Genomic DNA, 17351 nt, shown 5'->3' with positions numbered 1-17351 from the left:
TTTCCCAACATATTCAGTCATGGGAGGGTGTTCTGGTTCCCCCCCGCCCGGTATCAAAGCAAACCCTATTATAGTCACTTACAAATGGCAGCGTAGGGCAATAAAAACAGCACAGGTCTGAGGACCTAGGTTCAAATTGTAATCCTGTTATTAGAGGTCTGAACTCAGTCGCTTTTACAGACTGGCAGAATTTGAGAGAGTTGGGAGGGGTCTCAATAGCCATCCCCTCCAACCCATCCACGAAAGGAACCTCTCCTCTGATGCACCTGGGAAGTGGTCCTCCACCCATTCAACTGGGCCTCAGTTTCCCCAAATGTAAAACAAGGGTACTGGACGATATCTCCAAAGTCCCTCTAAATCCTGGGCTCCTTTGGACGTCTAGATTCAGTTTGATGATCTCAGTGGAGGAAAGTCATTACCATGGAGGAGCCTGCTCTACTTTTGGCCAGCTGCGAATATCAGGAGATTTTTCCTTGTATTTGGCCAAAACGATGTCTCTGAGACTTCTAGCTATTGGCCAAAGAAAGCCTTTCGAGTACCTGACAACAGCCCTCATGCCCCCACCACGGCTTCCCTTTCCCAAAGCTAAACACCTCCAGTTTCTTCAAGAGGGCTTCCAATGGCAAGATCCCAAGGCCCCCAGACATCCTGGTTGCCCACCTCTGCGAAAATCTTTTCTAAGCTGAGATAGCCTAGACTTGAACACAGTCCTTCACCTGTGGCCTAGCCAGAGCAGGAAGACAATGGAAGCATTACCCAACTCATTCTAGACCCCGCATGTCCCAGGATTCTGTTACCTAGCTCCCTCCCATGGCTGGTTCATGTGGGACTTGTGATCCACTGAGGCCCCCTGCCCAGTGTCCCCCCCCCTCCCGCCGACAAGAATCTAATTCCATCAGACAGGAACTCCCTCCCACTACTCCCGGACGCTGGGTCCTTACCTCTTGGGCAGCAGCAGCAGCAGCAGGGGGGTCAGCTCATTCAGTCCACCAACCCAGTCCAATCGAGAACCTTTAGTCGGCGAGGGGAAGAGAGGGAGAAAGAAAGAAGTCACTTCAAGCCAACGATGTCCCTCAGGTGTCTACCCCCACCCCCATCCAGAACCCTGCTTGGGGATAAAGGAGAGGTAGCTACGAGGATCCACGTCCCTGTCCTTAAGGATTTCCTGGGCATAGAAGTAGATAAGACAGGGGCCCATATAAAGTCAGAAAAGCCTTGGAATGTATGACGTTGAAGCACAGAATCACAGACCTGCAAGGGACCATCTAACCCAACCACCTCATTGTGTATGGTCCAAAACAAAAGCTCAGAGAAGGCAAGCGATTTCCCCAACGTCACACAGCAAGACAGGGACAGAATTAAAACCAGGGCCAGGGCCTTCATTCCTTCATTCACTCGCCCATTCATTTAATGAGCATTTTCTAAGCAGTTACTACACTACGGGCACTGTGTTAGGGAGATACCTAGGCAAGTCTGCCCTCAGGGGACTTATGTTCTAATCTTCCCAGATAAGACTAAAGCAGGGCTGACAGGCTGGGAATGGGGGAGTGGAAACTGAGGCACAGAGTATTTAAGTGACGTGCCAAGAGTCATGAAGCTAGTAAGGGGAGATTTGAACCCAGGTCTTCTAACAGCAAGGCTAGCGCCCTAAGCACTGTACCATTTGACTCTCTAAACTCGAAAGGAAAGGGGACTTTCTGTACGACCCACTGTGACCTCGAACGAGCCCCTTCCCATCCCAGAGCCTCAGTTTCCTATTCTGTACAATGAAGGGGTTGGGAAGATGATATCCAGGGATCCGGACAGTAAGGGGCATGGGGAGCTCTGGGCTGGGTGTAAGCAGGAAACCTGACTCCGGTTCTTGGTCCATATCTGGTCTTCTGTGTGAGCTCGGGCAAGTCATGGGGATGCTCAGTTAGGATCCAGAAAGGGCTTCAGACCCTTCTGTCTGCCCTTCTCACTTTCCAGATGAAGAAACTGAGGCCTTCCAGGTCTCACGGATGGTCAAAGTCAGAGGCACCTCTCCCTGCTGGGGCTCAGTTTTCTTCTCTGCCAAACATAGGGCTTGGAGTTAAGGTTTTCCTAGCTCTAATATTCTGTGATCTGTGACTGGGAGTCAGGAGACCTTGCTTCTTCTAGCCCTTGTTCTGGCTTTAACTCCCTGCCCGCCCCTCCCAGTCATTCTCTTTCTTCTTTGCCTCTCCGCACTGGGCCTCAGTTTCCCTCTTTGTTAAATGAGGAGCTTGGATAATCCCCAAGTACCAAGCCCAGAGACTCGGGGCATGGAGGGGAAGGGAGGAGTCTGTGAATCTACCATTCCCAGGCTGCTTTGGTGGGATCCCCACCTGGGGTTGGGAGGTGGGGGGGGGAAACAAAAAGGGAACATGGGCCTGTTCCCCCCCCCCCAGGATCTCTCAAGGGGCGGGGGAGCTAATCAGGGCTTGTCATCTGCGCTGTGAGGTCTTGGTTAAGGAGATTTAGGGCCGGGATCAATAGGAAATTTAAAAATCGATGCAGCGCGCGGGGGGAAATCGATGGCGTTTAATCGCCTTGCCAATTCCCAGTCAAAACAATTAGCCGCGCGGAGTGTAGAACACGGCCAGACACCGCGGGCCGTCAATACTGCTGTAAGTGACGGCAGCTGGGGGGGGAACAGGGGGGGCTGGGGATTCCCCAGCTCTCAGTCTCCGAATCCAAGACCCTCGTATTACCAAGGGGGGGAAACTGAGGCCCAGAGAGGCAAAGAGATTTTCCCAAAGTCACACAGCAAGGCATGAACCTCAAAATGTTAGGACATACAACTCAGAACGCAGAACAGAGAAGCTCAGGCCGGAGAGGGGCCTTAGAACGTGGGATGTTAGTGCCTGGGATGCTGGAGCCAGAGAGACCTTAGAGACGACAAACGGACACTCTTACTTATAGAGGATAAAACAAGCCCAGAGAGAGGATGGGGGTTTTCTGAGGTCACACAGAAAGGCACAAGACTATAGAATGTCAGAACATAGAATGTAGAATGCAGAACATGAACAGTTAGAACTGGGCAGCACCTTAGAACAGGGACTATCAGGGCTGGGAGAACCCTTAGAACAGGGAATGTCAGGGCTGGGAGGGAACAGGGGATGTCAGGGCTGGGAGGGCCCTTAGAACAGGGGATGTCAGGGCTGGGAGGGCCCTTAGAACAGGGAATGTCAGGGCTGGGAGAACCCTTAGAACAGGGACTGTCAGGGCTGGGAGGATCCTTAGAACAGGGACTGTCAGGGCTGGGAGGGAACAGGTGATGTCAGGGCTGGGAGGGCCCTTAGAACAGGGGATGTCAGGGCTGGGAGGATCCTTAGAACAGGGACTGTCAGGGCTGGGAGGGAACAGGGGATGTCAAGACTGGGAGGGCCCTTAGGACAGGGGATGTCAGGGCTGGGAGGGCCCTTAGGACAGGGGATGTCAGGGCTGGGAGGGCCCTTAGGACAGGGACTGTCAGCATGTCCAATGCCAGAACAAAAGAGACAGTCTAGTCTAATCCCTTATGTTACAGAGGGTGGAGCAGGCTCAGAGAGGGAGGAGAAGTTGCCTATGAGCACACAGCCAGAGATAAGGCTGAGGAACAACAGAGCTGGAGGAGCCCTGAGCGCAGAATGTCTAGTTCCCATTCCACCTGACAAACGCTGCTTATGGGCCTGTTCTGTGGGAGTCACCCAGATGAAAGGCTGGGAACAGGACACAGACATCAGACCTGGGGACAACAGCAGAGCATGGAATGTTCACGTTTCAGAGACTGGAGCTAAAAGGAGGGAAACCGAGGCCTAAAGAAAAGAAGATGAGGCCAGGGTCTGCGCCAGCCTGTAGCGTCTCCCTGGCTCACCGCCTCCTTCTCTTTCCCCTGCTGATGCTGTGGCTCCAGGAAGGGTGCGCGGGGCCAGGCAGAGCCTTGGCCCACACATCACTGGGCTGGGTTCTCATCCCAGGTTCCATGTGTACTGTGTGACCTTAGGCAAGTCCCTTCCCCTCTCTGAGCCTTGAGTGTTTCCCACCTGTAACATGATGGTTTGGACCCACCAGCCACCAAGGTTCACCTAGACGGGACATTCAGTGACTTTGTCTCAGTAGGAGGGCATGAGGTGGGGAGGCACAGATAGTGGGAAGGGGCAGGCACAGCACAGGATGTGGGCCCCGCTGTGGGGAGGATGGGGCCAAGGCTAAAGACACCAGCAATCGGGAGCACCAGGACAAGTGAGGAGAGGGCGGGAGGCAGGGAGGAGAAGGAGGAGACGAAAGGAGAATTGATCTGACAAGCTCCTAATCGGATGGTCAATAACCCTGACCCTTCCACTTAACCTATCGATAAGCAGGCTCAGGAAGAAGCCAGCAGCCAGGACTGGAGAGGGAGGCTCCGGTGGACAGGCTACACCAGGGAGGCCCGGCCCTCGCTTCCAGAGGCTTCTCTCTGTGCTCCCCTGGAAGCAGAGAATCCTCCCCCAGGGTCTTTGAGGAGCGGGTCCTTGTAGGCCTGGCTCCCGTACCCTCGCCTCCTGGAGGCCCTCCCTAACCAGCCGAGTCCCTAACGGGCTCCCCCTCTTCTGATCTCTACTCCACTGAAGGGCAGTCCAATGGCCGGCTGGAGAGGGGAGGTCCAGGCTGGACCATCAGCACCTCACCCTCCTCCCTGGAACCCGGAGGCCTTGGATTGAGCAACAGGTTAGAGGACAGTGGAGGGGGACTGAGGAAAGCAACAGGAGAGGCAGGTACCGTGCCACAGCCTTTGGCACACGTGTGTGGGTAAACAGGGGTGTGACTGTGCTTCACAACAAACGTGTTGAAATTTCCTGGATGGGGGCATGAGCCCTTGGCCACAGCATTCTGCCCGCCTCATCATTTCTGCGGGGTCATTCACACGCGTGTGCGCCTTCCTATGCCTTCCATGGATAGCTGGGCATCGTACAGGAATATGTCTGTTTTGGGGCATGTGTGCATTTCTCCACGTGTCCACCTCGCACCTCTGCATGTTCAATTACACGTGTGTGCCTGTGGTTCCTTCCACGTGCAGAACAGCCCAGGCTAGTGTACATGTATCGTGTTATTGTGCCCATGTCCACGTGTCCCATTCTGTAGGTGGGGGTGATTTCTGTGAGTTTGTGTGTGTGCATATCTCTGTATGCTTCACTATTGGAGGGGTGTGTACGTGTGTGTGTGTGTGTGTGTGTGGTGTACACCTTTCTCTGTCCTTTGCCTGGCCAGTGAGGCTGGCTCGGGGCTGCACACGTGTATATGTGTGTGCGTTTGTGTGCGCGTGTCACAGCGGGCAGGGCGGGTGTCAGCCGCTCTCCTGTGTCACAGGGTTAATTTCTCCGCAGCCGGGCAGCCTGGGCCCTGAGGGGAGCAGTGGGGGAAGGGCAGCCCCTGTGGACTCTGATAAATATGTATTCTGGGCTGGCAGGCAGCAGAGGTCATGGGGGGAGGAGGAGGAGGGGGAGGAGGAGGAGGGGATGGGTTGCAGGGTTGGGGGGGGGGGTTAGACACCATCCGTGCCTGGCAGACCCTGAGTGGTCCTTCTTGGGGGAACACAAAGCAAGTCCCCTTATTTACCTGCATCTGACAAAAGGGCCCCCACCCACCCATAAAGGAAGACTCTGAGACCAGCCCAGCAGCTGTGAGACAGTAAACAGAAGGGCCCTGACAGATGAAGACCTCCTGAGACACTCAGAGACACCCAGCAAACAATGCAGAGACACCCCGTGGGATGAGGGGTCAGACAGAGAGGTGGGGAGACCCCTGGAAATTCATAAAGATGTCCTGAAAAGTGCAGAGATGAATAGAAAGATGTTGAGGCCCCCCAAAAGACACAGAAACAAAGACTCAAGTGCCCTAAAATATGAAGAGGCCCCTGAGAGACACAGAACCCTCTAAAAGACTCAGGGACAGCCTAAATATGGAGAGTCAATTGAGAGATAAAGAAACACCCTAATAGTCAGAGAGACTTCCCCTCGTTCCCCCCAAAAGCCCTGCAGCTTCCTTTAAAAAAAGAAACAGGAAAGGCTCAGAGGTGAGTGGCCAATGCAGAGACAGCAGTGAAGGCGAGAAGGCAGGCAGGGATAAACCCCCCAGATCACCGTCAGAGATGGACGTTCCCCTAGAAATACAGGGAGTCACCCGGACCCTAAAGGATGTTGGACACCTGTGTAAAGATGCAGATACAATTAAGGGGTCTGAGCCACGGGGACATCCAGACAGAAAGAGCCCCAGTAAATAGCACTGGCCGCCTCCCCCCCACCCCCACATCCACATTCAGAGGCCCTGTGGTGGCCAAGCGGCCGAGCAGCCTTCTGAACACGCTCCCCCCTCCCCCCAGGCACCGAGTTAACGACGACGGACACACAAAGGCTCTGCCTCCCAGACTCCCAGACGTGCCTACGTCTGCAGGCCCTGAGCCGGCCCGGACACACTCCACATCCGGGTGACCCCACAGGCCATGTTCCCAGACACGCAAACACACATGGAATAGGGATGCCTAGGGACACACACACATACATGTGTACGTGTGTTCTATGTAGGTATGCCGCTGTGACTGGGCACGTACAGAGAAACACATAACAAATCACAAACACACACACACACACACACAGACACCAGAAAACACCAAGCGCATACTTGTACATAATACAACCTTCACCCATACACAACCCTAGGCACACACAGAGATGTGAGGATTTCAGGCATCATCAGGACACCCATGGAAAATGCCCCCCCACATTTAGCCACACACACAGAGGGCCTGCCCCCCCTTCTCCCTTCCCCCACTCCAGCTGTCCAGCATGGGTGTGGTCTTCACACCCCCCCCCCAGTCTCAGCCTGCAGGAAAGAAGGAGGGCTGGTTCTAGATACCTCCTGTCCACCCTGGGGCAGACCTAGCCCAGGGGGTCTCCCTGAGTCCATGGCTTTAGTTCACCCTCCTTCAGGACCCACCAGGGATTGGGGGCAACTTCTCAGACTGGTAGTTCGAGAACCAGGGAGGGCAGCAGGCAGGTTATAGAACACTGGGTGTTAGTCCCTTTAGGCGTTTGTGTGATAGGGTGGCCCACATGGGGGTGTATGTGTCTCTGTGTACAAGCGTGACCTGTGTTTCTGGCTCCCTGGGGTGACATGAAACGTGAGTGTATGTAGATACTCATTTATACACCAGAGTGGTCTGGATGCACACACATGTGAACTTGTACATCCATATGTGTGAGCATGAACATGTAACCCTTCCTTAGCACAACATGACAGTGACGGGGTCTGAAGGGTGTGCTTGTGGGGAGGGAGGGGAAGAGGATCCTAAGGCTGCGCGATAGGCTATTGGGGAGGGGAGCGGCGGCAGTCTCCCAATTCTCAGAGGGGAGCCTATGGTTTCCCTCTATTCTATTCCCCATGGTTGTGGGTGGAACAAAGCTTTCTGGGCATTACATGTGTCTCATTGGAGGGTACAGGTCCCAGGCCAGAGTCTGGAGCAGATAACAGCTCTGCCATACAACATAATAAGCCTACATGGGAGGGAAGGGCACTGGCTTTGGGGGGAGAGCCTCAGACCCAGGCCAAACAGAACTCTTCTCTGCTAATACAAGGGGTGGCACGCTAGGTCAGCAAGGCAAACCCAACCTGAAGCCCATGATTACAGAATGCTTTTTTACATTTTAAAATACAAAAAAACTTTATTTACAAATGTAAAAACCATTCAGGCCCACACGAGAACAGACAGGGGACCAAACCGATCCCTTAGTTTGCTGACCCGTGTTCTAATAGTTCTGGCACCCAGGAGTCAGTGGGCCAGTCCTTCCTTTGTGGTTTCTGGCCATGTGATGTGGATAGGTGTATCGTAGGAGGGTCAGTCTCTTGGCCTTTGTCCACGTGTGTCCACCTCCTTTTAAACAGAAGCCTTAAACCTATGAGAGTGATGACAAACTTTCAAGAGCTGGAAGGGCCCTTAGAACACGGAACACAGAATGAAAGAGCTGGGATCTTTCTTGGGGTCTAGACCAGAGATGGAAAGGCTGATGGGATCGTAGATTTTAGAAGGGAACTTAGACGTCACATGGACAACTTCCTCATTTTACAAATGAGGAAAGTGAGGCCCAGTGACATGAAATACCCCAGGGTCATGCAGCTCATAGGAGGGAGGAGGGAGGGGAAGGCCCCAAGCCCTCCCTCAGGAATTCTATACCCAACCCCACTTTGCCCACTTGAATATATCTGTGACTCAGACATTTCGTTTAAGTCCTTTGCAGTCTTCCTGACTACAAGTCCAGCACACTAGCCACTACACCACACTGCCTCTCAAAAGGGATCTTAGAGATCCCGTAGTCCAAGCCCCTCATTGTACAGAAAAGAGAAGTTAGGTCCTGAGAGAAGAAAGGATTTGTCGGAGGATAGAACTCTGATACCTTTGACTCCAAACTCAAGTGACCATGGAAGGCTGGGGTTTTAAATGACCGGCCATCAGAGTAAAAAAAGACCTTAGAAACCACCACACATACCCGCCTTGTTCCACAGAGAAAGGACCTGAGGCTCAGAGAGGGGCAGGACTTTGCCCAAGGCCACACAGCGAGTCTAGGGCAGAGCTACTGAGTAGGATCCAAGCCTTCCATATTCTTCCACGTCTGACACCACAGAACGTCAGGAGGTATAAGGGACCTTGGAGATGATCCAATCAGGATCCCTTATATTACAAATAAGGAAACTGAGGCGGCAAGGTCAGTGGGGGGAATGACACACAGGGAACAAGTGTCAAAGCTGGGATTTGAACCCGATTCCTTGGTCTCTAAGTCCAGCAGAGGCCATTTACCCCACGATGCTGCCTCCTCTGTATATAGGCTCAATAATGTCTCCCTATTGACCTTCAGCTCTAGTCCAAAGTCCCCATCCTCGCACTTGAGGCCTCTGTGGCCCATTGCTAGCTAGCCTCCCTATCCCCTGAATTTCCCAGGCCTATCTCTGCCCCCAAACACCTTTCTCTCAATTGACCCAAATCCCAAAGGCTCTTTAAACCCCAGATCTAGAGCAACTTCCTTTAGGAAGCCTGTCTTGGTAGTCAGAAACCTGTGGGAACTTGGTCAAGGACTTTCTGTCTGAGAGGACCGCTGAGTGAGCACACTAGGAGGTTGGCTTGAAGGTAGACTGGCAGCACTGAGGAATCCCAGACCCAGGCCGACTGAACTATTCTTTTGGTTTTTGGTAAGGCAATTGGGGTTAAGTGACTTGCCCAGGGTCACACAGCTAGTAAGTGTTAAGTGTCTGAGGCCGGATTTGAACTCAGGTCCTCCTGAATCCAGGGCTGGTTCTCTATCCACTGCGCCACCTAGCTGCTCCCTGAACTATTCTTTATTCCCACTCGTTTAAATCTGTAACCCAGATCTGTAGGAAGTGAGAGGTGGCACTTCCAACCCATTTGCTCATCCTCAGAGACAAAAAGGGGCCTTCCAAGACTGAACCCCAAGCCCCACCAGGCCCTTAATATCTCACACGGAGAGACCAAACCAGAACATAACAGGGGTGGGTTGTAGAAGGAGAAGAAAGCCCACAAAGAAATCCCAGCTTTGACGTTAACAGAGGAATACAGGGAGGAAAGAAACAGAAGGCAGAGGGATACAGAGAGAGAAGCGGATACACAAAAAAGAGGGAGAAAGACGACAAACAACAGGAAGACAGGAGACGAGAGGCAGGGAAGAAAGACACAAAGAAAGAAAAGAGAGAAAGAGAGGTACACTGGGGGATAATGACATACATTAATTAGGAAGACCCTCGTCTCCTGGCTGCAGAGGGTAAGTAATGTTGTCGTGCGCTTCTGCACCAACAGACATCTCCACCATTTGAAGAGGAATGGATGGCCTTTGAACCCAGAGATTGAGCCACCCTCCCCTACCCTATAACATGACCACACATGCCCTGGAGAGGCACAAGGAGAGAGGATCCATTCTTTCTGCCTTATTCTCAATAACTCTGGGATCTAGACCTAGTAAAGTGGTAGCAGAGAACAGTTCTAGGTAGCCTGAGGCTGGGGTTCTGTGCAAGGCCCACTGGCCTCCTCTCCCATTCAGTTGTTTCTCTCCTTGAGAGACTCCTTGTCCGATAGTATAGAAACAAGATGGAGGTGACCACCCTTACTGAGGGGACAGTGAGTCCCCTGAGGAAGAGGACTCCCAGCCCTGGCCCAGAATACCTTGGGCCTTGAAGGAAGAGGAAATAAGAGATGTCTCTGGCCGTGTCTCACTTCTCCCCTTCCTCCCCAGCTGGAGGCTACCTGCAAGTGAAGCCCCCGACTTGGGACTTCAGTCATTGCAATTTAAACAGCAAAAGGGTTGAACCAAATGATTTCTGAGATGCGTTCCAGCTCCAATTAAACTCCATGATTTTGTAACCATATAGACAGACTCAGGATACAACTGAAGGAAGTTATCCCTCGGAGGGCCAAGGGAAAGACATGCTAGAAGCTGTAATGTGTGAAGTCTTGAGCCAGGAGCTGGCTGGCTGGCGGGAGCCATAGCTCCCTGTATGATGAGGGAAAAGGCAGAAAATTCCAGGGACCCTGGTTCCTTCTGGTCCTCACTGGCCCTGAGACTCTGCTAGAATAGCCCCGGCAGTGACTGGCAAGCCCCCCACACCAGGAGCTCAGTCCATTTTCCTCCATTTCTACAATAGGACAAAATTCCTTGCCCCCCTTGCTCCCAGGGCCATGGCAAGGATCAAAGGAAATGGGGTAGGATTGAAGGGCTTTGTGAAACAGCACAGGGGAAAGAAGGTGGTCAGGCAGAACAGGGGAGAGGGCAGAGCTGAAGCCTGTTCTGAGATACACCTAAGGAACGTCATAGAATTCTAGAGTATCAGATCTGGAAGGGCTCTTAGAACGCAGCATTAAAAAACAGAGGAGCCTTAGAACATAAAACTTAGAATGTCAGAGCTGGGAGGGGCCTTAGAACAGGGAATGTCAGAGCTGGGAGGGCCCTTAGAACAGAGGATGTCAGAGCTGGGGGGGGGCCCCTAGAACAGGGGATGTCAGAGCTGGAGGGCCCTTAGAACAGGGGATGTCAGAGCTGGGAGGGGCCTTAGAACAGGGAATGTTAGAGCTGGGAGGGCCCTTAGAACAGGGGATGTCAGAGCTGGATGGGGCCTTAGAACAGGGAATGTCAGGGGCAGCTAGGTGGTGCAACTCCAGCCCTGGAGTCAGGAGTACCTGAGTTCAAATCCAGCCTCAGACACTTAATACTTACTAGCTGTGTGACCCTGGGCAAGTCAGTTAACCCCAATTGCCTTACTTAAAAAAAAAAAAAAGAACAGGGAATGTCAGAGCTAGGAAGGGTCTTAGAACTTGGAATGTCAGGGATTGGAGGGGCCTTAGAATAGAGGATGTCAGAGCTAGAAGAAAATTCAGACAGGAAGGGCTTTACAGAAGATCACATAGGAATTAAGTCCCTGAGCCCTAAGTAGGACAAAAAGGTCTGGGATCTTGATGGTGCAGCGATGGGGAGGGGCAACTGGTCCCCTTTCAGTGTGCCCACTGAGAATGAGGTTTGACCAGCATCTCCCACATTCTACAAAGGAGAGGGAGGGGACTGGCCCTGGCCATCTTATGAGTGCAAACAAAAGTAGAAGCGTCTCTTTGAGTGTCAGGAACTGGAAAACGGGGGAGACTCAGGGTGCGATAACAGCCCCCAGAGTTGTTCAGTAAGCTATACCTGTCCCTGTGCTTGAAACATGCACACACACACACACACACACATACACACCACATACACATATACCCATACCACACACACACACACACACACACACACACACACACACACACACCCATGTACTCCATCGGAGGTTGTCTGACTCAAAAGCAGAGACATGTATGCATAGCATGTGTGCGCGTCTGTCTCTGTGTGTGTCTCTCTGTAACATACACACACTTACATATAGATACACGGAGTCCCTTCTATATTATACCCATCATGCCTTTCACACAAACACAGTGGAAAACCCTGCCCTTGGTCCCTTCACGAGCAAATAGCAGAGAATCCCGCTTACAACTCTCCACTGCCGACAGCCGACTGCAAACCTCCCGACTCCCATTGCCGACCCACTCCCCACCCCCCACCCCCCACAGACACCAATACTACGCACACTCCCACACTCCCGAGCCTCCCAGAACAGGGCCCTTGGACTCACAGGCCTTCCACATGGTACTCTGAGCCCTATGCAAACACTGGGCCTTCCTTGGGGTGCCCTGCCAGCTCGTCTGGAGGGGAAGGGATTGCAGACCCCTAGATTAAAGCTATGTCTCTTTGGAGCCGGCCCCGCTGACCAACGCAGGCTCAGTGGCCCCACACATCAGCTCTCTCCACAATCCTTCTTAGCTTCCTCTTTCCAAATTAACCCACCTGCCCCCTGCCTCCCAAACCCCTACCTCTTAATGGAGATGAGCTAACTTTCCAGACCATTAGCATACCTACCTGCCCTGCATCTGAATCAACACCCCCCCCAGGCTCTCCACTGGGATGCATCCATACCTCTGTGAACCCCTATTGGTGAATCTCTCTCTTCCCCATGTCCCCAAATCCTACCACGGCTACCAGAGGAGGACAAGCTGACTTGCATGTAAGTCTCCTGGCCTTAAATCCGTGAGATCATTCCCTGGGGATGCCTGTTTGTGAGCCCACCCCCACCCCCTCATTTCCTCACGACCAAACCAGTGCCCTGTGTGGTGATGGCCCCGGACCCCTAAGGTTTACCTTGGCTTCTGGATCGGGATGAAGAATTCATTTGTCTGTAAAGCCCTCAGCCGTACCTGCCCACCTGCTCCATAATCCGAAACTAATTTCTCTGCAAACCTGTATCAGGGAGTCCCCTTTCCCCTGTACCTCTATGGCCCAGATCAGCTTCTGGATGGAAATGAGCCAGCCCTCTCTTGTCCCCATAACCCTGAATTCATGCCCATATATGTGGATCCCTGTCTCTGCCCCTCTCCATAACCTGTGTTCTCCTAGACCGCCTGGCCTCAACCCTGGGAGGGACCAGTGCATTTTCCTGTGGCCCCTTCTGGCTAGCTCAGCTTCTCAATGGGGATGAACAAATGCCCCTGAGAAAGGATCAAAGCAAGTGATCCTTATCCAAAGGAAGCAGGGTCTTGGGCTATGCCTTCTGGTCCAAGGCCCAAGGTGGCAACCATCCAAAGTGGAAACATGACAGTGTTTGGGGCACATCCAGAGAGGGGCTAGGGCAATGCCATGGGCCTTATCCATCAATCACCCTCAGAAGATGGTTCAAGGTGGGGGTGGGGGTCACGGGTAGAGGAAATAGGAGAAAAAAAGGAGAGGGAAGGAGAATGAGGCAGAAGAAGAATGAAGGAGATGAAACCAGCCATCAGAGGGGAGGGAGGGAGAGAGAAGAAACACCCAGAGACAGAGGAAGAGAAAAAGAGACAAAAAGTCTGAGGAAAAGAGAAAAACAGAGACAGACACTGGGTAATAGAGAGAAGAGAGATTGAGATACCAAGAGATAAAGGGGGGAAGAGAGAGAGAGAGAGAGGAGAGAGAGAGAGGAAATTGCAGTGGTTAGAGGTGGTGGGAACAGCAAGGAAGAAGGGAAAGGGAATGGGGAGAAGAAAGAGGCACTAAGGAGGAAGTGTGAGAAAAGGGGGTAACAAAGAGGGACTGAGGAGGGAAGATCTCAAGACAGGGAGGAAAGGAGACCTGTAGGGGGAAGGATGTGAAGGGCCCTGGCCAGGCTCAACAAGAACTTTTCACTTCTCCCTCTGGACAAAGGGACTCTCCCGAGCACCACCCCCACCCACCACCCACCCTCCCCAGGGCTGATCCAGCTCCCAAATTCCACATGCCTCTCTCACCCTTAACCTCCCATTTTCTCCACACCTACTACAACTCTCCTTCCTGTCCCCTCTATCTCATTCTTTCCAGTCCCCACCCCCTCCTTTCCTCCATCAGCAAACACACCTAAAAGGGCTTCCGACTCTGATAATACCCCCACACACACACACACATATCCACACATTCATGCCCTGATGTCCCTGAGATGAGGAAACAGACACATATTCCGAAGACCTGTGAACGCCCCCTCAAATATGTCCTAGATTCCCCCTTACCCTCTGGATAACTCCTTGGCACACACACACACACACACACACACACACACACCACACACATACACCACACACCTGGACACATCACACCCTACATGCCCCCCTCACATTCCCCAGACTTCCCTTCACACACCCTTAGTCACACAAATACCCCAGCTTTCCCCTCACACCTCCACCCACCTAGGAATACCTTTATTATGCTCTGACCAACCCCTTATACACCTTGTTACCCCCTCCTACACCCCTAAACAACCTGAGTATACACTTACTCAACCCCCATCTTTCCTCACATCCTAATATTTTATACACCCTTGTACTCAGGTAAAGGCGGGGGGGGGGGGGGAGTCCTGCACATATATCCCCCTCCCATCAATAGTCCTGTTAAGCAGAAACCAGTAGCCCCCTCCATATACCTTGGTACCTCTTTAAAGGGAAGACAGCACCCCCTCACAGATAGCCCACACACACACACACACACACACACACACACACACACACCCTAGAATATCTGGGAAGGGGGAAACAGTTCCCTCTATGTCCTCTGATATATATTTAAAAAAAAATCACAGCCCCCCCCCCCCAAAACAGTCCAATTCAATTCCAAAAGCATTTATTAAGTGACTACTAAATACAAAACACCCAATTCCTGCCACAGAAGAAGGAAACAGCCTGCTGGATGTTAAATGCCTTCCTCAATACTGAGAAAAGCCCTCATCAGAAAATAGCCCAGACCCCCAAATACCCTCCACTGGACCCCCTGAATAACCCTATACTGGAGACAACCCCCACACATCCCAAGTCTCTCCCGGCCCCATTCTCTCTTTTATGTCTCTTTCCTCCTGATTTCTTTATTCTTACACAAGGATTTTTTTAAAATAAAGATTTTAAAACCTCCCCCCCCAAAAAAAAACCTCCCAGTTGGGAGGTAGTCTGGAAGAGGGGACTAAGGGAGGGCAGAGACCCTTGTCTCTTTATTCTCTAGTCAAGCTCTGGGGTTTTATTGAGTCCAGACTGGGCATCCCTGGCCCCCTCCCCTTCCTCTGCCTTGGGGAGCTGGTCCCCCCATTACATAGCCACTCTCCTCCCCCCTCTTTTCTCTTTTCCTCCCCCCTCTTCCTACTGTTTTTGAGTACCCCTCCACCACCTTTCCTTTCCCAACCCCCTTTTCTCTTTCCCTCTCTCACCTCTTTCTCCATCTCCCCTTTCTTTCCCTCCCTCTTTTTCTCCTTCTCCCTTCCCCCTTTTCTCTCTCCCCCTCCCCCTCTCTTCCTCCCCCTTTCCCCTTCCCTCCCTCCATCTATTGCTCCATCATCTCTTCTTTTCTGGTCCTTCCTCTCTCCAGTCCCCTGTTCTGTCCCCCCCCCCCAAGCTCTCTCTTCCCGAGCACCCCTCACTCTTTTTTTCCTCTCCTGTTTTCTCTCCCTCTCCATCTCTCCCTGTCCATCCCCCCTTCCCTTTCTCCTCTCCCGGTCTCTCCAGCTTCGGTCAGCCTCGGCTGTCGCCCCATCCTTGCCGTCTCCCCCGCTGTCCTCACTCTTTTTCTCTCCAAATGCATCCTTTCCTCTTCTCCTTTGCCTTGAAGCCCCCGTCTGCATCCCTCCCTCTCTCCTTCAATCTCCCTCTTTCTTTCTATTCCTCCCCCCCTCAGCCCCCCTGTTTCCCGACCATCGCTGCCTCTCATCGTCTCCATCCTCCCCTTCTTCCAATGCTCTTTTTCTTCCCTTTTTGCTCTCCCCTTTTCCCTTCTCTCTCCCTTCTCCGAATTCCTTCCTCCTTCCCCTATTTCTCTGCCTTTCCCCCCTCTCCTAATTCTTCCCCTTTTGCGATTCTCCCCCCCCTTTTCTCTCCCTTCTCCCCCTAATTTTCTCCCTTCTCCCCTTATTTCTCCCTCCTTTCTGCCAATCCTCCCCTCTTTTCTCGGCCTTCTTCCTCCAATTTACCTGCTTCTACCCCCCCTTTATCCCCCTCGCCCCCCAATTCTTTCGCTTCTTCCCCAATTCTGCTCCCCCTTTCTCCCCCTAATCCACTCCCTTCTCCTCCCAATTCTGCCCCCTTCGTCGGCGCCCCCGCCCCCGCCCCGGTCTCGGAGGCCACAGGCAGGGGCAGCCCCCCGTTTCCCCCCGCGCCCCCAAAAGCGGCGCCCCGGCGAGGCGGAGAAGCGGGGCTGGGCTGGGTGTGGGGGGGGGGAGAAGCCGGAGCGAGGCGCCTCCGCCGGCTCCCGGCTCAGCTCTCCCAGCCACGGGGGCCGCGCCGGCTGCATTAAGCCCGCTTTGCAATCAATAAAGCGCGGGGCAGATTATGCAAAGCGCGGATATTAATATGCAAAGTTTTAAAGATTTTTAAATGGAGCTGGGGGGGGGGGGGAGGCGCACGGGCAGGGGCGGCGAGGGGGAGCGGGAGGAGGAGGAGGAGGAGGAGGAGGCGGAGGAGAGTGGGGGGGGTGGGGGGGACCAGGCAGCAAGGGGAGGGCGCGCCTCACCTCTAGCTCCATCGGTAGGCGCCGCTGTCTCCGCCATGCGCGTCAGCTGCCCGGCTCAGAGGGGCTGGCTGAGCCGCCGCCGCCGGCCCCCCGCTCCCGCTCCCGCTCGCTGCCTGCGCTCCTTGGGCTGCTCCCGCCTCTGCCGCTGCTGCTGCTGCTGCGCCCGCCCGCCCGCCCTCGCTCCTCCTCGCCCGGCCCCGCTTGGCGGCGGCGCGAGCCCAGGCGCGCGCCATCCCGGGCTCTCCCCCACCTTGTCCCCATGGCAACCCCGAGCCCAAGGATGCTCAGGGAGGGAGAAGGAGGAGGCGGGAGGAGGAGGGAGGGCGGGCGGGCGGGGGGAGCTCTGGGCAGAGAGCAGAGAGGGAGGGGGAGCGCCGCGCGCCCCCTGCAGGCTAGAGAGGGGAGGGCCGGAGGGGAATGGAGAGGTCCAGATGCCCCCCTCCCCCAGGTGTGTGTATGAAAGGGGGGGCTGAGGAGTAGGTGGGCTCGATGGGCAGGGGAGCCCCAGGGAGGCAGGTGGAGGGCAGACTGCTGTACCCCCAGAGGACTAGAGCGGGGAAGTGTGGATGCGAGCGCCAATGGACCGCAGAGGAGAGAGAGCCGGGCCTCGGGGAGAGGCAGGTGGACAGGAAGGGGCAGGTGGAGGGCAGGGCGCTGCATCCCCTGCAGGCAGGAGCGGGGAAGTGAGGAAGGACCGAGGTTGGAGTGAAGGGGAGGGGGCAGCAGAGGAGGCAGGTGGAGGGCAGGGAGCTGCACCCCCTGCAGGCA

The 17351-nt window shown here is 53.9% G+C and overlaps 1 protein-coding gene across 1 annotated transcript in view; it reads right to left on the bottom strand.

Annotated features, from left to right (window-relative positions):
* POU2F2 (POU class 2 homeobox 2) overlaps positions 1-16715 on the bottom strand; it is a 64544-nt gene extending 47829 nt beyond the window's left edge. Inside the window, exons 1-2 of the mRNA XM_043992486.1 lie at positions 16584-16715; positions 942-1011 (exon numbers count right to left, since the gene is read on the bottom strand). Coding sequence (XP_043848421.1) covers positions 942-1011; positions 16584-16620 — 107 coding nt within the window. The 5' untranslated portion in view covers positions 16621-16715. The remainder of the gene's footprint in view (positions 1-941; positions 1012-16583) is intronic.
* Positions 16716-17351: the final 636 nt, after the last annotated feature.

This window comes from Dromiciops gliroides, chromosome 3, assembly GCF_019393635.1.
Source record: "Dromiciops gliroides isolate mDroGli1 chromosome 3, mDroGli1.pri, whole genome shotgun sequence".
Taxonomy (NCBI): domain Eukaryota; kingdom Metazoa; phylum Chordata; class Mammalia; order Microbiotheria; family Microbiotheriidae; genus Dromiciops; species Dromiciops gliroides.
This window is presented reverse-complemented; position numbering and strand designations above follow the sequence as displayed.